Consider the following 23460-nt stretch of genomic DNA (forward strand, 5'->3'; position numbering starts at 1 on the left):
TCCATGATTCTATCATTCTATGATTCTAAAAGCATCCTCTGGCCTCTGCCAGTGTCTCAGCAGATGGGCTGAGGCCTCTTGAAAGAGCTGATCATCCCTGCACAGACCAGTTCCTAAGGTGCTATGCTGTTATTACAACGGATTGTAATGTAGCCAGGTTTAAGCAAACCCGTGTGCCAACACCTAAACCAAAGACAAGCCAAGACCTATTGTCCCCCACCAGGAGGGAGTGGGCTGAGAGCAAAACCACCCAGCAACCAGGAAAGGAGCGAGATTGTAAGAAAACCCTATAGAAAGGTGTTTCATATAACACGCTGCGTGCTGATCACATACCCATCTGTGTCTGGGAAGGGTGGCTGGATGCTGACCGAGGTCCAATCAGTGCTTCTGTAGGAGGTCACCACCACCCCAGGTTGGTGGAGGGGACATTCCTGGTAGAGACAGAAATACTGCATCACCGACGGGTATCGGAGACTGAGCAGCGGAGGGGGAAAGGGAGAAGGAATGCCCTGAGCCTCCTGAGCCTTTATCATCTGTTTTATCTACTGTTGACTTTGCAATCAAAGCCAGCAGCCCTCCCCTCTGGCCCCCAGTTAGAAAGCAAATTGTCACCATCCAGGGAAGCATAGTCAGAGAGCGAGGGACAGAGTCTCACCGGTTCAGAGCTGGAAAAGCTTCTGACTCACTGTCAAAAAATCTCATCTGTAGCCACAGCAAATCCAGCCCTGTCCTCTGCCCAGGAGAGCCCCGACGTCTGGATTTATAGACATAGTTACCACTACATTAATGAGCTCTGGAGAGCGTCTGCTGCCAGCTTCGTTACAGATGGGTGGAAAAATATCATTCTGAGGAATCCCCCAGCTGGACATAAATATTTAGCATGTGATCAGCTGCTCAGTATTCCCCTGACCTAAATAAATCTGTGTTGTTTCCCCTTGCCTTCAAATAAAATACCCATAATCAGGATCACTCCCCTCACTTAATCTTTTTGAGGGGCGCAGTGGAGATGGCTGGTTTATACCTCTGTATAGCCCCCGAATCCCTTCATCTCTGGCAGAAAAGCTGTTTAAGGCCAAATCATCTCTCTGAGGCAAATTCAGCTCAGCCCAACAGGACGTTACAGTAATTTATACTGCATGTAGTGTAGAGGCTGGGATGTTCAGCGGCTCAGAAGGGCTGAAACAGAGCCTGCTCTTGGGTCTTCTAGTCTGGAGCAGGCATTACATGGGTCCTCGGTAAACTCAGCCTTTTACATCCCAGGAACAGCTATTTGGGCTCAGGTTAAACATCTTTCTGATCCCGTATTTCAAGACCAATAAAAGGCGCAAGTAGATATTGGTGCTTTCACTGTATATTCCCCCAGCAGTTTGCAGCTCATGGTTTTCTTGAGCTAGAAATGGTATCTTTGTGCTAATACAACCTATGGGATTTTTCTTTCACGAGCTTTGTCCATTTGCTTTCCTGAGCCCATGTAGATTTTTGACATCCGCAATGTCTTGTGGCAATGACTTCACAGATTAGTGACATGAAGGGGAATATCTACTTCAGCATGTTCGTAGCTTCCCACCTGGTAATTTAATTAAATCACCTCTAGTTTGTGCATTATGAGAATGACCAAATATTCCTTATTTACTGTCTTTAAACCACTTCTGGCATCTGTCATATTTCTCTTTAGAAGGCTAAAACGTCTTTGCCTGTCTAGTGGCGTCTTTCCCAGCTCCCCCAGCCAGCCTGTGGTTTTGCATTGGAGTCATGCAAAGCCTGCTTCAATTCTCTTTGGCCAAGGCATTGCAGACAATGCGAGGGATTGTAACCAGGCAAGCTCGTGTTTGCATGCAAGCAGCAGACTACAAGAGCTGAAAGAATTGAGACTGCAAAAGCCCTGGCACGGACTATGGGAGATGTACATTGAAATCCATGTTCTGCCACTGACTCGCTGGGCAACCCTGAGCCAAAAAAGCAGAACAACAGCCCCTTGGGGCACTGGGCACCGATATCCCATCAGGTTCCGTGGGAGACAAATATTTCCTACTTTGGAGGTATCATACTGCTCTCGTTGCATGGAAGCTGAGCAAACTCCTCTAAAAGAGGGGCATTGAAACGTTAAAGGCATTACACATGTGGGGCAGTGGGTGCCTATTTTAGCATCTGAAATGATCGATGGGCCTGGTGCAGAGGGATGAAGGCAACCCCAACGGCTCACCCCATCATCTACTTTCGCATGGCCTAAAGATGCATCTGTTCACGGGCATAAAGGCAGCTTTTTTTTTGCCCTTTTTTTTTTTTTCTTCCTCGTGCCATTACGAAAATAAAAGTTGATTCAGAGCCATTCGGCAGTTTTAGATGCAGGTTTTTGATGACAGCTTGTGCATGCCTTTCACATCAGGGGCTAAAAGAGGGCTTGGCCCTGAGGCTGCTGTAGTCAGTAAAAGGCTTTTTATTAACTCTCCTATGTTCTGCATCAGGCCCTAAGAGTTAAAAAATGGAGGAGATGATTGAGTTAGTCAGTATGGAAAGCTTTGATACCATCGCTAACACCTCCCGTAATAACTCCTGGAATGCCTTAATTAAAGGAAAAGAGCAGGAGAGAGCATGTGACTCCCAAAAGCATAAACCTTCTCTATTATTTGTAATTTCTTCTTGAGACAGGGGCTCTGGGAGTGCACTGCTTGGAGTGAAGGGGGAAAAAACTCTTGCTCATGAGAAAAGAGGCTTTGTGGCGCTTATTTTTATGTTTTCTTAACAGGTTCTTGGTTCAACCCAGGCTTCTTAGTTAAAAGGGTCTTAGTCATAGTCTTCCTAAAAGGAAAGAAAGGGGGTGAAATAGTCTAGGGAAGATGCAGACTTGCTGGGAGAAATTTCTCCAGGTTGATGTGTTTTAACTAGATCTGAAGATGATTGCAGCCTGGTTTGCTTGGACTCAAGCCATACACTTTACAGTATACCCAGCTCATGTATTGCAGATTTCTGTTCTTCCAAGGCCAAAGGGATGAGCCCAAAGCATGCGGCCTCCAATTTTCATAGCAGCTCTAATCCCCGTGAGTAACGATGTCCTAAAACGGTCCTGCTGATAAAGAGAAATGGTCACTAGGAGCAGGATAGGTGGTCAAATGCAGTAACACTAAACACCAGATTTGGAATCATCAAAGTGATCAAAATTTTACTTCCCCCCCCCCCCCCCGCCCTCTCCTCTTCCTCTAGGGTTTTCCAAAGTTTCACCTCTCCAGACCCCACTCCTTTCCTCCACGACTAGCACGGACATCCCCAGCAAATGTCATTTCAGAATCTGACCTCTTTCAACGAAACATTGCGAAATCAAATATGGGACCTCGGAGGTTTGGTCGCCAACCTCAGCATGAGAAACTGTGAGAGCTGAAAGAAGAAATCAAAGACGTGCAAATTCTGAACCATGGCTTGGAAGCCAAGACGGGCTGTTAGAAGACATTGGTGGAAGAGTTGCAGAAAGGAAGGAAGAACATCAAAGACACAGCACAACAAAGGGAAGAAAGGCTCCGACTACTAGAATACAAAAACAAAGCCCTGAAGGGTGCCAATAAACAACTCGTCTTGCAAATCAGTGGTATGGCTGGCCAGCTGGCTGCATGTGAAGACTATCAGACTGTAGCAGACATGCTAGGAAACAGAAGTGAAGCTCAAAAAATAAAAAATTTTGCTCAGTGTCTCGAGGACAAATTGGAAGGCGTCCAGCAGCAATACAAGAAAGAAAAGCAACAGACCTCCCAGTTACAGGAGGCATTGAGAGAGCTCGCCCAGATATGCGAGAGTCGGAGGAACGATATAATGCAGCTGAAAGGGGAGCTGGAAGCAGCGGAGAAGCAAGCAAGAGACGTGACCATGAGTGCTGGCTCCCCGTTGCAGTAGGATGGAGACAGGATCAAGGTGATGAAGACTCCTCAGAGCCAGCTGTGATGAGAAAACTGCACTGGCTCAAGGACCTCAAGAAGACTTTATCCCCTTTCATAGCTTGTGGTGCACTTGTGTGTTGTGCACCATCTTGTCAAGGATTATTTCACTGCTGACATTCTTCTGCTCTTACTCAGTGAACACGACATCTACACGGTTGTGGAGCTCCTATCTCAATATCTTATCCTTTATTTTAAAAGGTAATGGCCTCTTTCCAAATTAGATTTGTTGTAGTCCCCTCTTTGGGGACTTTTGTTTGTAGTTTAAGAGTTCAGCTTAGTCTTATGTCATATGTTTTTTATATAGATACTTATTTAAAATATATATAATTTAGATAAAGCAACCAAAATAGATTGTCAAGTAGTTGTCCTTTCAGTTACTTGTTCACTGAACTGCTCAAAGAATTTTTTGTAAACATCAGAGATGATTCTTTCATTTAAAGTCTTATTTTACTTCACTTTTTTGCACTTCACCCAGCTATTCCCAAAATGGAGGCTGTTGTGCTGTGCTTCTTCCTTCTTCAGATCTCTTACAGCACAGTGAAGAATTCAGTTTGATCCAACTGCAGCTTTTTCTTCAGGGACCGGTACTATAGAGTGGAGAAAGAAAATATGTTGGACTCACCGATGAGGGAACAAAGATATTTGGTAAGCTAAATGACTTGGTTGAGGTCAGACAGGGAAGAGTTGGCAGAGACAAATACTGGGTCAACCTAGAGACTTCATGCAAAGTTACTCTGCTCTCCAGAAAGAAGGCAGATATGGAGTAAAATGAGCCAGTATCTATCCCCAGGGCTTAATTAAAGTGCAGCTGAAGGTGTGTGATACATGCAATATCCTATTAAGGCTGCTAAGAGCCCATGCATCTGTGGGGAGTGACCCGAGCATGACCAAGGTGCTATTTTTATTCCAAGAGGATGAACCCCATCCCAGTGGGACCTTTCCAGGCTTCCTCAAAGCAAGGAGGGAAAGATGGGCTGCACAGTGTGAACAAAAACCCAGCTATTTCATTTTATTCTAAAGATGTATTTCTGGACATCCTAGAGCTCTTCAGATGCCCAGATCTGCTACCCAATTTGTATTTCTCTGGTTTGGCTGGCTGGGTGAATGCAGGAGCCGGTTTTGTACCACATGCTGTTGAGGTGTTGAGCTGTGGGTTGGAATGAGAAAGAGCCAAGGTGCATCAAAATATATAGCTCATCATTTCCAAAGCAAAATGGCCATAAGCGACCTAAATCGAGTTCAGCTGTTAAGGGGACAAACATGACTATGACATTTTAAAAACAGTGCAGAGATTTGAGAAATATTGGTTAAAAATATTTGTAAATCTTTTTTTTTTTTAATTGTCATTAAGGATAAGGGCAAAGGGAAAACAGAATTTTTGCTGTTGCTTTTGGTTACACTTCACGCTAAAGGTACATTTTTCATGGATAAATACGATACCAAGAGGTTAGACAAGACAGATTTAAGCAGTGCAACTTCAGAGATGGCTAAAGGTGCATCAGGAGAAGGGATTTTAAAATGCTGCACTGGAGTTCAAGACCAAAGGTAGTTACGTACTTATACCAGCCCATGACCAGGCTCCAGTGACTGTCCCCCAGCTTTACGTAGTCAACTGGTGAATCTAAATTATCACCCGATCTGATATTTGCTCCTTTTATATTCAGTGAAGAGAGAAAATGCCACCAGAAGGTGATCCAGATCTCTTTATTGACCGTAGGGTTTTAACACTAGTACCTCTGTAAAGTAGTTTAAGTCAGGTGGGGAGACTTATCCTCAGCCCGCATCTCTGCTTCTTACCTGAGTCCTTGGACAAGTCACTATGGCCTTTATCTGTTCCTTAGGCTGGAGAAATGCTTCAGGGCACCCAACGGCTTCGCAGAGCTGGGTCTTCATGTATCTCTTGTGCTTCCAATGTCTCCTCTGACTGGGGCATTTCCCTACCCCACAAGAGTATTAAAAGGAGAAAAGCATATTTCAGCAGTGAGAGCCACATGTGGTGAGCTAGGCAGACCTACTTAATTACTGAAGCAACCACAGTTTAGCTCTTACATACCTTTGTTGTACTTTACCACAAAGAATCACCTCTGTTTTGCTCCACATTCTGAATTTTCCCCTCCTCTTCAACCTTTGCATCCAGCTCTTGCCGCTCCGTTGAGCATCCCTGCCCCGCACGGAGGGCAGAGCTGCCCGAGCAGCTTACATGGGTAGAACAGGCTGCTCGAGCGGCTGCGGTTCCTCCATGCAGAGCAGCCCCTGCTTCCTGCTGCCGGTGGGGCTTGTTGCACACAGAGGCTTTCAGTCTCCTTTCGGTGTCTCGGCGGTTCATTGAAAACGGGCTCTGTCACCAAAGCGGTGAGCACAAAGGCTGCTGGCCACAGCCCAGGCATGCCTCTGAATCCCCTTTCTGCAGAGATTAATGGGAACCAAAAAGGGAGACCCCGCGCAGACTGTCAACGACCAGCGTTTTGCCAAGCCCGGGCTGGATGGGGGCCCAGCCAACCTTCCCATGCAGAGCAGTGGGGTACCCTTGGCTGGCTCTGTGGGACGAGAAGTACCTTCCTCAGAGATGTCATGCGTGGTAACCCCTGCCCACCTATGCGGTGCAGTCCTTGGGGACAACCCCAACTCCAACCATCCCTTCTGCAGCTAGCGGTGTTTTGGGGCAAGTTGCTCACGTCAAGATTGCTCGGGTGCAGATTTCCAACTCTCTGGGGCTGGGTGAGTGTTGGTGTCTCAGTCTGGTGTCATCACCACTGGCTGATGCAAAATGAACTTTACGTACTTTATATCTCGATACCTCTGCAAAGGTGTGGTGGGGCAATGCTTGCTCCGAGCCCAGTATCTGCTTGAGCAAGGTGTCTCCTTCATGTCATCTTCTATCATCTATGCTCCAGCTCATGTGGATTCATTTTTGGGTGACCTTTCAGCAATACTTGTGTTTTCATGCATCAATCGATTGCTCTGTAACAAAGCATCGAGTCCCTCACCCTCCCTTCAGGGGAAGCTCCCTCTTTTCTCTTTCATTTCTCAGGTATAGTCTTAAGAATTTGATGACTTCCTAGACTGCTGAGATTGTTAAATCAGCATTTTTCATTCTTGTTAATCCAAGACACATGTAACCCAGGAGACAGAATACCTAGAGACCATCAAAGCTTCCAGAGGATCTAGACTCTCAGTGTAACTCTTTACCTTTCAAGTAAATAAGTATTTAGTTCAACTTGAAATGTTTAGGACTTGTAGGTCACTCAGATTTGTCTGCTGTTAGCATGCCTAGGAATATCTATTTTTCTCTACTTTGCAATAGTTTTCAGTCTACCCTCTGATATTTTATGGCCACAGGGTGAAAAACAGTACGTAGACCCTAAAATATCACCTGCTGCCTGCTACTGAGTCCCAGGACTCGGGAATCCTCTCCTCGCTTTCAGGCACAAGCTTTCTCAGGGTAAGCCATGTGAGATGAAGCAGTTGAGAACCAACACATGAAGCCCAACAGCTGGACAACCCGTTGTGTCTATACACACATCCCAGCGCTTGCACCCATGAAGAGCTGCAGCGTGTGTATGAATCCTAAAAGCAGGATTCAATCCTTATCACTACAAACTGGTAAACATCTTATTCCACATGAAGTGGGAATTTGAAGCCAGGCACTGGGTCTGAATGACCCTGCTGGTCCTACCATTATTTGCATTTAATAGGAAATAAATCTGGTCACATCAACCTTGCAATAAATCTGACACAGTTCCCTCCTCCCCTTCCTTCTTACAGGAATATTTAAAGCTAGAGAGACAGCCACTGAAACTGCTATTATCTCTGCCCACCAGTTCCCAGCTGGCTATTGTGACCCTTAATCTGAGTTAATCAGCGCTACCTCATCCTTTCAGATGGGACTTGCATCCCTGCGCACTGCTCTCCGGCCCCACGATGCTATCATCTCCTGCCAGCTGGACAGCTAAATGCAAAGACAGCTTCAACATCTCCAGGGGCTGAGGCATAGTGATGCCCTGCCACTTTCATGCTGGGGAGGTGTTTTTTCAGCTCTGTGTGTTAAAAACAACAAATCACCATATGAGCAGATAAGCTGGATTCATTAGAGACGGCACATGCGTCAGGCCTGAAGTGGTCAGGCGAGAAGGAACAGGAGTAGGCAAAACAGCCCAGGCCAGGGGGATGTCATGGGGCAAGTGATGTATCTCTGCAGGCCAAGCCTGTATGAAACAAGACAAAACTAGGGAAGGAAGGTTTGGGCTTAAGAGAGGTGAAAGGGCAGCATGGGGAGTGAGAGGATGAAACAGTTTCTACGACCAGTGGTAGTGTCACAGGTAGATGGCAAGTCAATGGCAGCCTTAAAGGTGGTCTCTGTCTGGGTCTGTGGAAGTCAGTGGTGGGCTTAGCCCAACCCCAGTCCATGGCAAAACACTGGGGAGCTGTTGTCATCTCCCATGAGTAAGCCTTGAGCTAGCTTCCCGTGAGAAAGCTTTGCCTGAATGCAGCTATCTCAGCCTTGCGTTACGTAGAGAGCACTGGCTGGTGAAAAATGTTCCCCGAGGTGTCCACTGCCAAGCACTGATGGCTCTCACCTCCTGCCAAAGCACAGACTAGTGACATCTCCATGATGCCACAGTAGACCAGAGCTAGAGGCAGATGGTTTTACTCCATGCAACAGCAGGCTCAAACTTTCTTTGAGACAAGTACTATAATTACTCCTCCCTTTATCACAGCTCCTGAGAGCATGATAATTTGGGTAGAACTGAAACACATTGTTTAGCCTGGAGAAGAGGAGGCTGAGGGGAGACCTCATCGCTCTCTACAACCACCTGAAAGGAGGTTGTAGCGAGGTGGGGGTCGGTCTCTTCTCCCAAGTAACAAGCGATAGGATGAGAGGAAACGGCCTCAAGTTGTGCCAGGGGAGGTTTAGATTGGACGTGAGGAAAAATTTCTTTACTGAAAGAGTGGTGAAACATTGGACCAGGCTGCCCAGGGAAGTGGTGGAGTCCCCATCCCTGGAGGTATTTAAAAGACGAGTAGATGAGGCGCTTAGGGACATGGTTTAGTGGGCCTGGTGGTGTTGGGTTGATGGTTGGACTTGAAGATCTTAGAGGTCTTTTCCAACATCAATGATTCTATGATTCTATGATTCTATGATCTTTCAAAAATTTATCTAGTCTTGACATAAAGGACTTGCAGGCTAGGAGAGAAGCTTCCTCCTAAAGGAAGAATTTTCCACCTAAAGGTTAGGTAGCTACTTCAAAGTAGTCATCAAGGTCACTCTCAAGTCCACCAAGAGTGAGAGGCAGCTCCAGTGGGCTACTCATCTTGCTCCAGGAGACACATCTAAGGCAAGGGGCTTGACTCACTCTTTAGAAGGGCCCCTTTTCCCTAGTGACTTTGGAGGAGACTCCAGTTTCTATTTTTGAGGAGTACAACTGACTTTCTGATGGGTGAAAGCTGAAGCTTAGGGACCTCAGCTCAGGTATGTAAACCCTTAGATTTACATGACTTGATCTTCCCACAATTAGGTTTTGCTTGCTGGGGAACTGAAGGACCCAGCAGTGTCTGTGAAGGTACCTGTATGACACTCAGGTCATCAAGACTTGGTATCAAAAGTGTCTGTGCCTTCTTTCTGCTAAGTATCACAGACTGAGCACCCTGTAATCCTTATCCCACTCCTGAATAATTTTGATGGCTCTACTCTGCTCCTCAGGATTTTCACATGCTCCACCAAGTGGATCTGCTCGCACGGTCCCTTCTCCACTGCAATGACAGCAGCGACCCAGTGCAGCCCGCTGTGTCATCCCTCTGCTCACACATCCCAGAATTACGTCTCTGCTAACAGTGTCACACTGGAAACTATTTCAGCTGCTTCTCCACTCTACCCACCAAATCCCTCTCTGAACGCTGCTCCACAGGATCTTCTCTAGCTCTGGGTGGCATTTGTTTCTTGCTCAGTTGCATGACATCTCATTTGCCTTCATGAAAAAGGCAGGGTTTTTTTACTAGGTAGCAAAGGCGACCAAGCAGTCCCGCTTGCTTTCCACAGCAGCCCTATCTTCCAGGTTATTTATAATTCTTCTAGTTTGTGTGTCATGGACAAACGTTATCAGTCCCCGAAGGTCTTGCTGTCTACACCATCCATGTGATTTGTTCACAGAAAGCTTTTTCTTCCCTCTGGCTCCCACCCAAAATACAAACATACCCAAAATAACACAACTGCTGAGACGGGCAGCAGGAAAACCAAAAGGATGGGGGGGAGGAAGGGATGGTTTAAGTACTACTTGGAAGTGATTGACAGTCGCTGTTTTGGAGTGCAAAAAAAAGTCATTTATTTTGTTTTTAAAAGCTTAAATACATAGAGCTGAAACTACCGCACATGCTTTGCAGATGATCACTACTTTCTTCTACATCTTTTGCTATACAAAGCTCCCACAGCAAGTCTGTGTATTACTGTAAACGCAGCAAGGAGGTGCTTTACATGTGGTCTGAGAAAAGTCTCCTCAGAAACTGAAGCAGGTAGCAGTGGTGGACAGTTTCATGTTTCGTGTTCTTCTGCCACATCAAAGAAGAGGAAGAACCAGCCAAGACAAACACTTTTTCATTTTCTCTGGAAATACTTTTTCCACTGTGCCAAAATATGAGGAAAAGTTTCCCCATCCTTCAGCTGAGTTTGAATGATCCAGGCACCTTCTCTACACTGACTTGGCCATGACCCCATGTAATAGTTAAAGATACCATTCCCTGCAGACAAAAAGTAATACCTTGAACTTCCTACTTGCTTAGACTGAGGATTCAGGTATCCCAGACAGGGGCTGGGACACCTCGAGGATGGTGCTCCCAAAGCTCCTCTGATGCTCCATCAGCAATGTATTTTTGGAATGCCATGAAGCAATATGAACAAACGTAATTCCTGCAGCGAAAGCACTTAGGAGTCAAGGTGAATATTTATTTCTAAAAACACCCAAGTTAAGTTCCTTCTCTAACCCTCCCCTGCGTGCCCACAGCCCTTACAAAATACAAACACATTTCAGTGGTACATTGAATATCAGGACCTAGAAGGAGGCAAACGTTTTAGTATCTATGCCACAACTTCCACCACCATGTTACATCTATTGCAACACACCACACATGTCAAAAGCACATGGGAAAGCTGACGAGAACATCTTCTACCCTTTTGAGTGTGCTTACTTCTACAGGAATAAGGTGTGAAGTACAGCAAGAGACTCCCAGGAGGCATTAGGAAAATCAGGAAAGACTGTGGCAAGAGAAGTTGTAAGTGCAACTGGAAAACTCTTCCTTTTCCCTGTCAATGCTATCGCTATGACCAAATATATTACTCTGCTTTTTTCAAGAACAAGAGCACAAAGATCTGCCAGCAGCCAAGCAAGGTACGTCTGTATCACAGCCCTATTCTATACACCTTAGGCAAGGCAGAAATTTGGCATGAGGACCATCCCTTTTATAAGGCCTGATTCCTCGCGATGCCCACCGTCCTCAGCTGAGCAGACTTTGCTCAATGCATGCCCTTGCAAGCTCTGGGTGCGCCCATTCTCTTGAAACACCAGCAGTGTTTTCCAAAGTGCAGAACAAGAGGAGGGACGTGCTAATGGGACAGTCCGTGGAGAACTAAGAACCTCCTCGGCCATATGAATGCCGAGGAGCGTTCAAAGCCACACACTTTGAAAGGGCGCCCAAAGCCGTGAATTGCTTAAGGCACGGGGGAACAGTAAGAGAGACAAAATTAGGGAGGAGAGATGGACTGTGATTTGTGGTCCTCAGGAAATCAGGCTATAGGATGATAAAGGTCTCTCTGGCCCTGAAGGCTATCGCGGCATGGGTTGATGGGCTCATGCTTTCTTTTGTGCCAATTTAACTAACTGAAGGAAAGGTGCCAGTTTCTCCTGAAATCTCCGTTCCCATTAAAGACCCAACTGTGGATGCAATTTGATTGCAGATAAAATTGCCTTTTACCAGCTTGAATTTCCTTTTCTCTCCTCACGGGAATAACCTATACCAGCACTGAATCTCCTTTATATTGCTGAAAGGACACATTGTGCTGCCCATGATCTGATAAAAGGGCTAACCCACGTGCGCAGGCCTTAAAGAGAATTTGAGGCTGAGAATGTCCAAATAGTGCACCTCGATGAACAAAATGGCTGTGATAGCCCTGAGACTTTCCGGACATGACTATGAGGAGCGTAAGGTACATTTCATGCAATGAAACACCTTGCTCGTCGCTTGGGCAATGGAAGAGCACACATTTCCTAAAGAGGAGAGGAGATGAGCGTGCCCCGGTTACAGCCGGTTTTGGTTCTTCAGCAGGGACATTTTTGCCATGTTTTACAGGTAAGCCTGATATCTTCACGAAGAAGAGGTGAACTTCTCAGAGTTGACAGAAAACAGAAGTACTAAAGAAGACCACATGAAAAACAGCTATGTGATGGAAGCAGGCAAAACCAGGGGGTTTAAGACAGTTAAAAGGCCCTGAAAAGGGGAGTATCTGGGCCAGTGGACATAGTCGTTTCCTCTACTTCAGGAAGAAGTCATCATTGGGGTGAGGAAAGGAAGGTGCAGAGAAAACAGCAGCCAGCCAGCAGCCTGCTGGTAGAGGGGTGCACCCTGCAATGTACAAGTAATGGGAGTTTTAAAGAGACCCCACTCCACATTTGGCAACAACTAAGTCCCTAATTGAACAATATGAACATTTACATGGAGCCATCAGAAATTACAGGTTCCAGTCATGGACTAAAGACACTGACACCGAAAGCTATGGCTATTCTACCAAATCAGATGTGCTCAGGATCATTTCTAGACCTGAGACCAACTGGCTTGCAGCAACGCAGTCTGTGTAATCGAACGCTTGCCCTCCAAATGAGCTGCACATTCAGGCTCCCAGGGTCTCTCTATCAAGTCTGTTAAATATTGAGTTTCTTTTAATACGTGCTAGCATATTCCAGAGCCAAAATGAGCCAGATGTGATTCTGTGGCTACCATGCTTCAGGTCTTCATGCTTAATTCTTACACGTTAATATTCCCCTACCTCTGCTCTCCGAAGAAGGAACTCTTGGCTATGCAATCCACTATTCCTCTCACTGACAAAGACACAGTGAGACAGCAGCCCAACCACAAAACTTGTATAAAAAGAGGCAGCACTCTGTGCTTTAGGGGAATAGACCCTCATACAGCGTGTGCAAAATGGAGCCAGAGCTTGGACTATTTAACCAGGCTTTTGGGGATTTAGTGGAGAAATTTTCTTGGGATATTAGCTTTGAAGTCTCAATCTCAGCTCTCCACTGTAATGGGACTAGCTGTTCATGGACATTAATGGCCATTTAGGTCACCACCGTGGTTTGACACAGGGTTCTACAGAGCTAAATGCACAAATATCTGATAGCTTTAGCTAAAGAATTGGATCCTGTAACTGTAATTGTTACTGCAACAGTCTTGGGCATCAGAAAGCAGCAAATACATGTCCTTGCAGGACAGTGAGCCTCTGTTGCCAACATAACAGAAAACCGTAATCTACAGCCAGGAAAACCTAAGTAAAGGTCGAATTCAGTAGTTCCAGGGGCTGCAAGGATACTTGAATCCTACTGTGGCAAGGTCTGCGATGCAGCTTCGCACAGCCCAGCACCCTTTCATTCCCTGACCTAGATCAACATCAAAGCCACTCGCATCGTGAGACCAGGAAAAACAAAATAGAGGCTGCTCAGGGGCTGGCTGGAGCACATCTTCTCCAGTGGCTTGTATTGCCCTTCCCTGCACAAAGGTGAGATGTCTGTCCACATGCTGGGTGGCCACTGTCTCAAGGGGAGGCTCTGGGTGGGAGGTGGACGCAGTTGGAGCCCCATGGTCATCTGTTCATGCGCTGCAGGATGGTCACGCAGCCGTGATAACTGGTACAGCGCTGCAGTGGCGGCTGCTGCTCTACGGTCCCTGTTACTGGGTCGAAAGTGAACGCTTTGTCTGTGCCTTCTCCATTCTCGTCTCGGCCACCCAGGATGTAAATCTTCCCTCCACACACTGTCAGGCCACAACTCTCCTGGAAAGCAGAAGGAAAGCCCAAGAACTGAGGAGCAAGCCTCCAGCTTTAGGCAACGGGGCTGAGCAGGGGGGTGAGTCATTGCAATGGGCTCAACTCTCACCTGTCCAGCAGAAGGGAGTGAAAGTAGGTAAGATAAGTGATGATCTGGCTCTTGAGGTGCTGCAATCTTACTGCTTCAGTAAGAGTTTAGGCACTTGAAATGCCTCAAGCCAGTGATGGGACCGTTGCTGTTTTTAGCAGTCCCCCAGACTCACAAGCACACCAAGAGACCAGAGACCCAGCCAGCACCTCCCTGTGAAAGCCACTTATAAGGGTGCGCTGACATGGGCATTTGAATTCAGATCAGGATGAGGTAAGTCCCATCATTCCTCTTCACTGTGCCACGGCTCACATTGCAGCATGGCTTTGGAGCGCAAAACCGTGATGACGCTAAAGCAAGATACACAACCACCACTAGTCCGTGTTCAGTCCACAGACCAGACTAAAGCCAGTATAACCCTCACCCTGAAACACATAGTGTGGAGAACAGGTCCTCAACACCAATGGTTTCGCCCTACAGCTCCACTCCTCTGGCATTAATAGCTAGTGTAGACCCAGCCTCAGCAAGAAAACTTGGGTTTGCTGTGGGAGAGACATCCTCCAAGCAGTATGGACACTGACGGTGAGTACATATGCTTGAGTTGCTCTGCAGAGGTCACGTTCACATGCGCAGAGCCAAACCCACAGTGTATTTCCCTTGCCTTCAATCTCAGCAAAGCACAGATGGCTCCTATTCTAGAGAGAGAGGGAAGGCTCAGAGCTTCTTTCCTAAACCTCTTCCTTACCAGAGGCCCAGGGAGGGTGGCCACTTCTCGCCAGCTGTCTTCCCTTGGATCGTAGCTGAAGATTTTACTGAGGAGTCCACCTACAACATAAATGATGTTGTCCAAGCAGACGGCACTGATGCACCTCTGGTAAAAAGGGGTGGGAGACAAGAGCGTCCACTTGTTGTCCTCTGGATCATAACACTGGACCTGGGAGGAGAAACACAGCTATGGAAACATGAATTTACCACATCTCCCTGCTTGGATGAAGCTGGTATTCACTAGAAATAAAAGCACATGGGGACAGAAACATGGATGGGAGCTTCAACACCCAGACACCGGTGCAGTGAGCAAAGGGATGAGGGGTTCTAGCATTCCCTCTTTGATTCAAGTCTCCCAGACAAACTACAAGCCCCCAGGGTGGCTGTCCTTGACCCAGACAGCGCATGGTTAAACGTTCAGAGATGGAGCTGAGAAGCACTGATGGCTCTTCCTGCAGCTCAGGAGACCAGAAGCATCATATCTGGCTTGCAGAGGTCTCCTCCAGGCAGTTACTACTGTTGCTACTTATCTGAAGTGAACGCCCACAGTGTCGGAGGTTTGTTCCTGTGGTGCCTCAGGGCCGACCAGGCTTCAGAGCAGAACAGGCTCTACTGAAACCATGTCTAATACCCTGTCAACTCCTGACACCTTCCCTCTCTGGTCCCTAAGTCTCATTGGCTTCCATTTAAATGTATGACTTCTCATCTTATTATAAGGGAGCCTTCATTAGTCTTCAAAAAAAAAAGGCGCCCTTGTAGCTTAATGACAACCCCATTTCGCTCCACGTTCCCTGGCAAACCTTCTTTTTTAGGTCTCTGTCCATTCCTGATGCCCCAGCAATACCTTGTCAGTGTTAGCGGTGTCATCCACAGCACCGCCCAGCACATAGAGCTTGTTCAGGCAGGAGACCACAGCTGCCGAGCTCACGGCTTGAGGCAGCGGGGCCAAGGTTGACCAGCTGTTGGAGAAGGTGTCATAGCACTCCACACTGGAGAGGCGGTAAAACCCATCAAAACCTCCCACAGCGTAGATCTGCCACAAAAGGAGCAAAGCAAGCCGATTAGAAACACCTGGACTCACCTAACGGGCTATGCTGTCACGGCGTACATGAGGGGAGGCTAGGACTCGGCCAGAAAGACAGACATCAAGCCACGGTAAAACCTTGGGGTTGGACTAGATGACCTTTAAAGGTCCCTTCCAAACCAAACCATTCTATGAATCTACGAAACACCCCACGCTGTATAGCCTTCACCCAAAGACTTAACACAGCTATCTGCAGAAGTCTTGCACCATCCCATGGTAGATCTTATTGCTACAACTTCATTTGTGGCTACTTTAGGTGACAGCACACACCCAACTGAAACAATGACGCCTTGGTTATGTCCTAGTTGTTCTCCCATCAAAACCATCTCTAAATGACCCAGAAGACAAACGCACACTGAGAGTTTCTCATTGTACTTGGCAGCAGGAGAAGCGGGGGACAGTGCTCCACGTGGCTTCTTCCAAAATTGGGGCCGTTGCTTACCTTGCCCTGAAGCGTTGCCATTTTGTGCCTCCATCGGCCTTTCTGCAGACAAGCGACCTTGATCCAGACGTTCAGCTGGGAGCTCAGCACCCAAACATCGTTGCTGCTGATGTGTCCTCCTGAAAAACAGAGGGATGGAGGGCTGGTGCAATCCCAAGGACAGCCCCACCACCTCACTGCACCACAATATTGCATAGTTCCTCCATGCAATGGAACAACTTAGGCCGGGATACAGTTATTGGGTTATGGCCACGTAAACCTCAGCTTCCTAAGGGAGATACCATCTGGACTTCAAGGCACTTGTTACACTGCTCCATCCCTTATATAGAACTCATCTGGTAGGCATTATATTTTAAGTGAGGGACAGGCAGGAGACTCTCATGTCTTAGGAAACCCTGTCTGACAGCACACACCAAAACGAGCTCATTCCACAGCTGAACACTTTTGACAGATGCCCAACAGGACGTTATTTTAATACTGCCATCCTCCCCCTCAAAGGTGAAATTGTTCCCTGGGACAGCAAAATCCAGACCGCCTAAGGATAAACTTCACCAAGAAGTGACTCTGCTCCAAAGCTGGGATGCATGTGAATGAGTCCTAGACAATAGACCTAAGGAGTGGCTGTCCAGGCAGAGGTTCTTTGCAACCAGGAAGGGACCATTTGGTCCAGGGTATCTCACCTGATATGTACACATCGTTCTTCAGTGTGCAGGCAGCAAACTCTGACTTGGTGTAGCCAGGCACGCTGGAGAGGGCCGTCCACTGCCTGCTCTTTGGGTGGTAGAGGTCTGTGAAGGGCAGCTTCAGCAGGCCTTTCTTATCGCAGCCCCCAATGACGATGATGACTTCTGCCAGCTCCATGAACCTAGACCATGAAAGGCATGGGTAAGTCCCCGGGCCAGCCTACTCCTTTCCATCATCCCTCCCATCCTATCTAGGACACTGGCAGCACAGTCCAATGGATAGAGCAGGGTCCTCTCCTGCATCAGCTACTGATTTTCTGGGCAAATCCTTTCACCCCTGCACCTACCCTTTTGTCTGCACATTCAAATCAAAGGCACCTCCCAGACTGGGTGGGAAGGGGTCCAAACTGCCCAGGGAAAGAAAATGGGGATGACCTGTAAAAGTCCTTCGTGAGATTGCCTCCTGCCACTCGCCCTCCCCCTTTCCAGCACAATCAAGCCTAATCCTCAAGGCACAGCCACGAGCGTGGAAAGCTGTTCCTGGCAGCCCGCCTGCAACAAGCTCTCTGCCTGGGGAGAGAAGTGTTTCCAGGAAATGTCTCTCTCTCCAGCCCTAATAGCTGGAGTGAGCAGACGAGACAGACAGCAGGGGAAGGAAAATCCTGCCAGCTAGTAGGTGGCAAGAGAGGAACGGCTCTGCGGGAGGGGAGGGGAGAGGAAGGAGGAGGGTGAAAGAGGATTTGAAAGACTTGGTCCAATCCCCAGCGCTGCCGTGGTTTGTGCAGGCTGAGACAATTCACTTAAGACCAAAGCTCTAAAAGGAGGGAGGTAAAATGTGGACGCTGGGGCTGGTGGGATTTATCCCCAGTGAATTTTAGCTGTTTGCATCCCTGAGGAAGTCACCACAGACCCTGTTGCTGAGCAGTTCTGTATATAATGGCCTGTTGTGGTATTCAGCACAGAGAAGATGTGTCAAACCATCTCTTCCACCTGACAGAAACATGCCACAAATGCCAGGTTGGGACTTCTCAGATGCACTGGGGCAAGCTCCGTCCTTCTGCCCAGGATGCTCCACTGAGCGGCAAAAAGAACTGCGCTCCTTGGGTTGAAGAGCAGGAGGGCACAAGAACCTGGCCCTGCAGCCCCGTGGTCATGGGTGTCCTCTGGAAAAGGATGGGGAGCCTTGCAAGCCAAGTTGGTTGGATATTGCAACCCACCCCAGAGCAGAGGTGTCCATCAGCACTCTTACCAAGCACACCCTAAGGCACCTGTGGCACCATGAAGATACAGCAGAGGCTCAAAACGTGGCTGGTGAAATCCAAACTTCACAGTCACAAAAAAATGCAGATTTCTACACACACCCAACCCTAGAAATCACTTTTTCTTTGCCTCCTCCACTTTACACTGGCAGCTGCCTGGGCCAGCATCTCTTTACCTTCTTGCTGTTCATCAATAAATCAATAGAAAGAAAAAAAGAAAAAAATATTTGGGGATGCCTAGCTAGCCACCTGGACAGTAACTGCTTTTTTTCCCCGGACATTAATCCCTGACCCTGCAGCAATGCCTTTGAGCTAGGCACCACGCTGGTGGCCAGGAGGACTGAGACTGGTCCAAGCCTTCCTGCTAACAGACAGCCTGGAGAAGGTGGGAGAGAGACCAAAAGAGGTGAAATGAGAGCAGACCAGCGGCAGAGCTGGGAACGGAAAACAGGTCTCAACCCAGTGCTCTACCCATTGGTGAAAGCAGATAGAAATAAAGAGCTACAAACACCCCTCCCTGCCCGTAGTCTGGACACATATCTGGATAGCACCGTTGCAGACCCAGAGCGGTGTGACTAGAGCACTTCTTGCCAACAACAACAACAACAAAGTGTCACATGCATTAGTATAAATTTCACAGGAATCCTTTAAGCCAAGCGAACGTCTCCAACGCCTTCGTTTTGGAAACAGGGAGGCCAAAAGAGAAGCAATCAGAGGAGGGGAAAAAAAATAAAAAAGAAGAAAAAACAACCCAAGAACTCCCCTCAAAGTTTAAAATCTATCAACTTAGGCCATGCCGGTCTAGAGAAGAAGACGCTGTGTTTTACCTTCTGGGCCTTGATCGCAAAGAGCTGACCTCATTCCCGAGGATGTAGTACTTGCGGGCCTCGTGCAGTAGAGGAATGCACTCCTTTGAGTCCTGGATGAGTCCATCCATTTCCACCTTCTCCAGGAAGTAGGTGGGGTCGAGCAGGGGCAGACGCACATGCTCAAGGAGGTCCTTCAAGGCTCCCTTCCTGGCAGGTACGTCGTGCCGTACCCAGCGCATGACTGCTTCAAAGACCACTTCCTCCTTGGGGACCACCAGCTGCTCATCGGACAGATACTCAACCAGCTCCTTCACACCCATCTCCAGGAACTCTTCATGACACGACACCTCCACAAAACACTCCAGCATGAACCTCTTGCTCTTTTCTGTCAGGGACGCGATGGAGAATGAATCAGCAAACTTCATGATGCCCAAACAATTGCATGGGTGAAGCTGGCCTTCAAGGAAGGTGACACAAGCATCTCTGAGCTTGGAGATCTGCAGCAAGTCAGACAGTTCCAAGATGCCTTCAACATTGTCCTCCTGAATGATGATGTTCCCCCCATACATATAGTCAAGAAGGAGAGACATGGTGGAAGCAGAAATCTTCTGGATATTAATGATATCCTGGTGGCCTTCCTTGAGATTGCCACCAAACATGGCCCGGAAATACGTGCTGTTGGCTGACAAAGTGGCACGGTGACAGGGGAATTCTTGTCCATCAATTAATAGCACCACATCTGTGAAGATGCCGCTCTGCCGGTAGGAGTTTAATGTCTGGAGGATTTGCTCGGCATGGCAGGACCCACTGCAGAGCTTCATGTGCAGCTTTTCTTTGCTCGGGTCCCGTGTCATATTTTCCAGGCTGCTTGTCCTGAAACTTGATTCTTCTTTCATCATTCGATGCATCCTGATTGGGAAGCAGCGAAGGAGACAAGAGAACAGTGCACTATTAAAATATCTGACTGCAATGTCCAACACCGTCGTGGTTTCTGCATCTTCCTCGGTGCCGTGAGGAAGTACAGATTCCAGCCAAAATATAGTCAGACTCTGCCCCTTCATCCGCACACACGGCTCCTCCTCAGTAACCAACATTTCCTCCGAACCACAGCACAGTGACGGGCACTAGGATATTTCCAAACCAACCCCATCTCAGTAGACAAACTTCTGCTTTTAGGAGATGTTTCTTCTAAGGCAGTTGCCTTGCCCAACCTATGCTGTACTAACACCTCGACACCCTTTCCTTTCTTTCTGACATCTTGCAGCTCTTGTGAACTGCTTTCCTCATCCTGCCACATGCAAGCGCTCCACGGTACAGCCCAGCCGGGAGCATTGCAGCATTTTGACTTTTTCTATCCACCATGTTTCCCCAGATGTCTGATTCCAGGAAAAAAAAGCAGAGGTAAGGCTGTGAGATTGAGATTTGCTAAAGGTAGCTATGACATGACCTGCCCAAAAGCAGGGGAGATGTCTACATCTGACATACCTTTCTGCTAGATTCGTTCTCCAGATGGTTTTAAATCTTTCCTAACGGACTTCATAAAGTGATTGCAATGAAGCACAGCAGACTTCTGTCACTCGAGCTCCAACGGTTCACACGGACAGCGTGAGCAGCAGGACCCATCCTGAGCACTCACGTGCTCAGCCTGGAGGCTGCAAGTAGCTGCACATCCAAAAGGGTGATCCCTGCTCAAGTGGAGGGGCGGCAGCCAGGTCACCTGTAAAGAGTAATCCCTGGGGAGAAGGACCTCTGCCTGCAGAGGTGGGGCCTGAAAAGCAGGGGAGCATCATGGCATTGAAATAGTGACAAGAATCAACTATCTCTGACAACAGTGAGAGTAGCAGAGACCCCAAACCCTCAACGTCTGCCTCCACCGTCCTAGACCCACTAACAGGTTGGCTCTGCCCCATTTCCTCCACTTGTCCCCAAAAGCCCGCCCTGACCCATCACTGTTGCACAGACCCAGATGCTTCCCCCCCAGATGGGGGGAAGAGTGAGCACAGGATTGAACCTGGGTCTCCCGGCGCTTGCCCGACTGCTCTCACCAGCTGGATGTTAAATAAAAGGGGCACAGCAATGCCACCACCTGTGTTTCAGAAGCACGGCAGAGTCAGCACCACTCTTTGAGTGGGGCTGCCAGCGAGGGCCATCAGCAGAGCACTCCTGATGACAGCTTCTACCATGGCCGTGCCGGTTTTAGATTGCTTTTCTGAGGCTCTGTAACAGCAAAGAGCCCGTTTGGGGGTGGCTCAGGCTCTGTTCTTAAGAGCCCCCTAAGTCAGGCTCTGGAGCACCTCACCACAAGCCTCTGGCAGGAGCACAAGTCCCCACTGGGGTGACAAGTTACCAGACATCAGTGGCTTTGTGGTGTCCACGCGCTCCCCTGCAGGAAGGCAGCGAGCACATCCTTTGAGGAGGATTACCTTGAATTTCTCATGAGTCAAAATCCCTGTCAGCTCTAGTCCTTTATCTCTTTTCCGACACCTGCACCTCCCAGACAGCCATCGCGTCTGACCACAGACCCCAAAGGTGCTCAGGTTCTCCCATGCCCCAGAGGACACCTCCTGGCTGCACCTGCACCAGAGTAGCTGTGTGTAGGACAACCAGATCTAGTCCTGAGGATCTTCACCCCACCACCCCGAGAAAGTGTCACCGTATCCTTTGTGCCTCCAGAATCCCCCAGCAATAGGGAAAACACCTCTGCCCGTGCCACGGGGGAGCTGCAGAGACCTAAAGAACAGTGAAGCAGCATGACAAGCCCTAACTAAATATCTAAGAAATCCCGTGGGAGTGGGTGAAGGCTCTAAACACCCCGAACGCCACTGACGGGTGCTCAGGGCTGCATACAGGAGGGAACCGCTGCTAGTCAGTTCAAAGTGATTTAGAGAAGTTACAACAAAGGCAGCTCTCTAGAGACACCTTTGCAAAGAGCACGGCGGACTCCACATTTGGCTGACAGACGCGGCTCCAGCCAAGACAAACGCATCTATATCCCCACTTCTCTCCTGATCCGCACGCGTTTCCGAGCCATCAGGGTCACGCACAGCTCTGCATGGCTCAGGGCTGGGAAGAAAAAGCTCGGACTGACCTCTTTACAAAGAGACACACACCCCCCAACTCCCTCCCCAGTTAATCCAGATGCCTTTCCCCAGCTCACATCCCTCCTGTCTACCCACGAGACAAACGATGCCAATGCCAAAGAAAGAGTGGGTTTGCCCCATTGCCCTCACCCACACACACTCCTCTCCAGGTCACCCTCTCCACCCAAGTACCACACAGCAGCAAATGCTGTATTTTTTTTTCTGTCAAGCCTCCCCAGCTGCTGGTGCAAGAAGTCCAACGTTACCTGCCCCACAGGTTGCGTCCTCCAGGTGGGACTTAGCAAAGATTCAACTTCCCTCTCGGAGAGCTCCCATCCACGTCGGGGCTCTGCAAGGAGACAGGTCCCCTCTGCAAAGCACGCTCAGCCCTTCTCCGGCAACGCTTGGGGAAGCACAAAAGCATCCCCTTTATCCTCACTGCCGGAGAGGTGGGGGAGAAATCTGCTTTTGTTTCTCCTGAATGACATGCTGGAGAGCTACAGGGCATTAGCCATGCAGCTGTCAATAACAGCCAGCCAGGGAGGAGCCAGGACCCAGGGAAAACCCATCGCAGCTCAGGGAAAATATATCACACCAGGGCAGCTTAAGAGGGCTGAGCCATCTGGAGAGCAAATTGGGGTCCAGGTGGAACGATTCATTTGATAGAGTCTCCGGCTCACTGGAAACCACGCTAAAGCTGATAAATAAAATACGGCTCTGTGAGCAAAAAGGCGCCCGGAGCGGGAATGGACTGGGTCAGGGAGGAGCTGCAGTCTCCCTCATTAACGTGTGATAATTAGGTAATTAGGTCCTTGAGGATGATGAGGACAGAAGGGGAGGTTTGCCCCATGTGGCTTTCTGCACCCTCCCCTCCAACTTGATCCCAGTTGTTGGCTGCATTTTTAAATGCTCATAGCAGGGATCAAAGCAGCCCTGGGGAAGCTCCACGAAGTAACCCTTGTGCTGGAGACCGTCAGACTCCCTAATTTGAAGCAGCCAGCCTTCCCTCCATTGCCCAGCATCACTTTGAACAATTTGTATTATTTCACACTAGGTGGAAGAGGAATATTATTAATAACCAGCCCCTGCATGTTGTCATCCTGAAATCACCTTTCTGCGGGGCACCACTGCCATGTTTGCTGGCTGGCTCCTTTCTGCTCCTCTCCCATCGCTGGGATGCAGGGCACAAGCTGGCATCCTGCTTGCTCCCAGCATTTGCATATGAATCACTGGCAACCTGGAAGGGACTGTGGTTTCCCAGCCTGCGCGGTGGGCTGGGAGGGCTGGGGGATTTGCT

At 48.4% G+C, this 23460-nt stretch overlaps 1 protein-coding gene across 2 annotated transcripts; it reads right to left on the reverse strand.

Moving 5' to 3' along the window:
* Positions 1-10229: 10229 nt before the first annotated feature.
* KLHL35 (kelch like family member 35) lies at positions 10230-22627 on the reverse strand. Of its 2 annotated transcripts, XM_076328495.1 has the most exons (8): positions 22430-22627; positions 20569-20800; positions 19102-19992; positions 17013-17197; positions 16333-16451; positions 15651-15839; positions 14787-14975; positions 10230-13959 (listed from the first exon to the last, which is right to left on the reverse strand). In XM_076328495.1, exons 3-8 carry the CDS (start codon positions 19989-19991, stop codon positions 13771-13773), a joined length of 1761 nt encoding a protein of 586 aa, XP_076184610.1. In that variant the 5' UTR covers position 19992; positions 20569-20800; positions 22430-22627; the 3' UTR covers positions 10230-13770. The 2 variants fall into 2 exon arrangements, with proteins under 2 accessions (XP_076184610.1, XP_076184608.1); XM_076328493.1 differs by lacking the exon at positions 20569-20800.
* Positions 22628-23460: the final 833 nt, after the last annotated feature.

Source organism: Aptenodytes patagonicus, chromosome 1 (genome assembly GCF_965638725.1).
Source record: "Aptenodytes patagonicus chromosome 1, bAptPat1.pri.cur, whole genome shotgun sequence".
NCBI lineage: Eukaryota > Metazoa > Chordata > Aves > Sphenisciformes > Spheniscidae > Aptenodytes > Aptenodytes patagonicus.

Excerpts from the sequence above, each read along its gene's own strand:
- KLHL35 (XM_076328493.1), bottom strand. The coding sequence starts at position 19,991 with ATGCATCGAATGATGAAAGAAGAATCAAGTTTCAGGACAAGCAGCCTG. Across the intron at positions 15,840-16,332 it reads TGGCAACGCTTCAGGGCAAG|ATCTACGCTGTGGGAGGTTT; the intron begins GTAAGCAACGGC and ends CTTTTGTGGCAG. Across the intron at positions 13,960-14,786 it reads CCACCCTCCCTGGGCCTCTG|GAGAGTTGTGGCCTGACAGT; the intron begins GTAAGGAAGAGG and ends TCTGCTTTCCAG.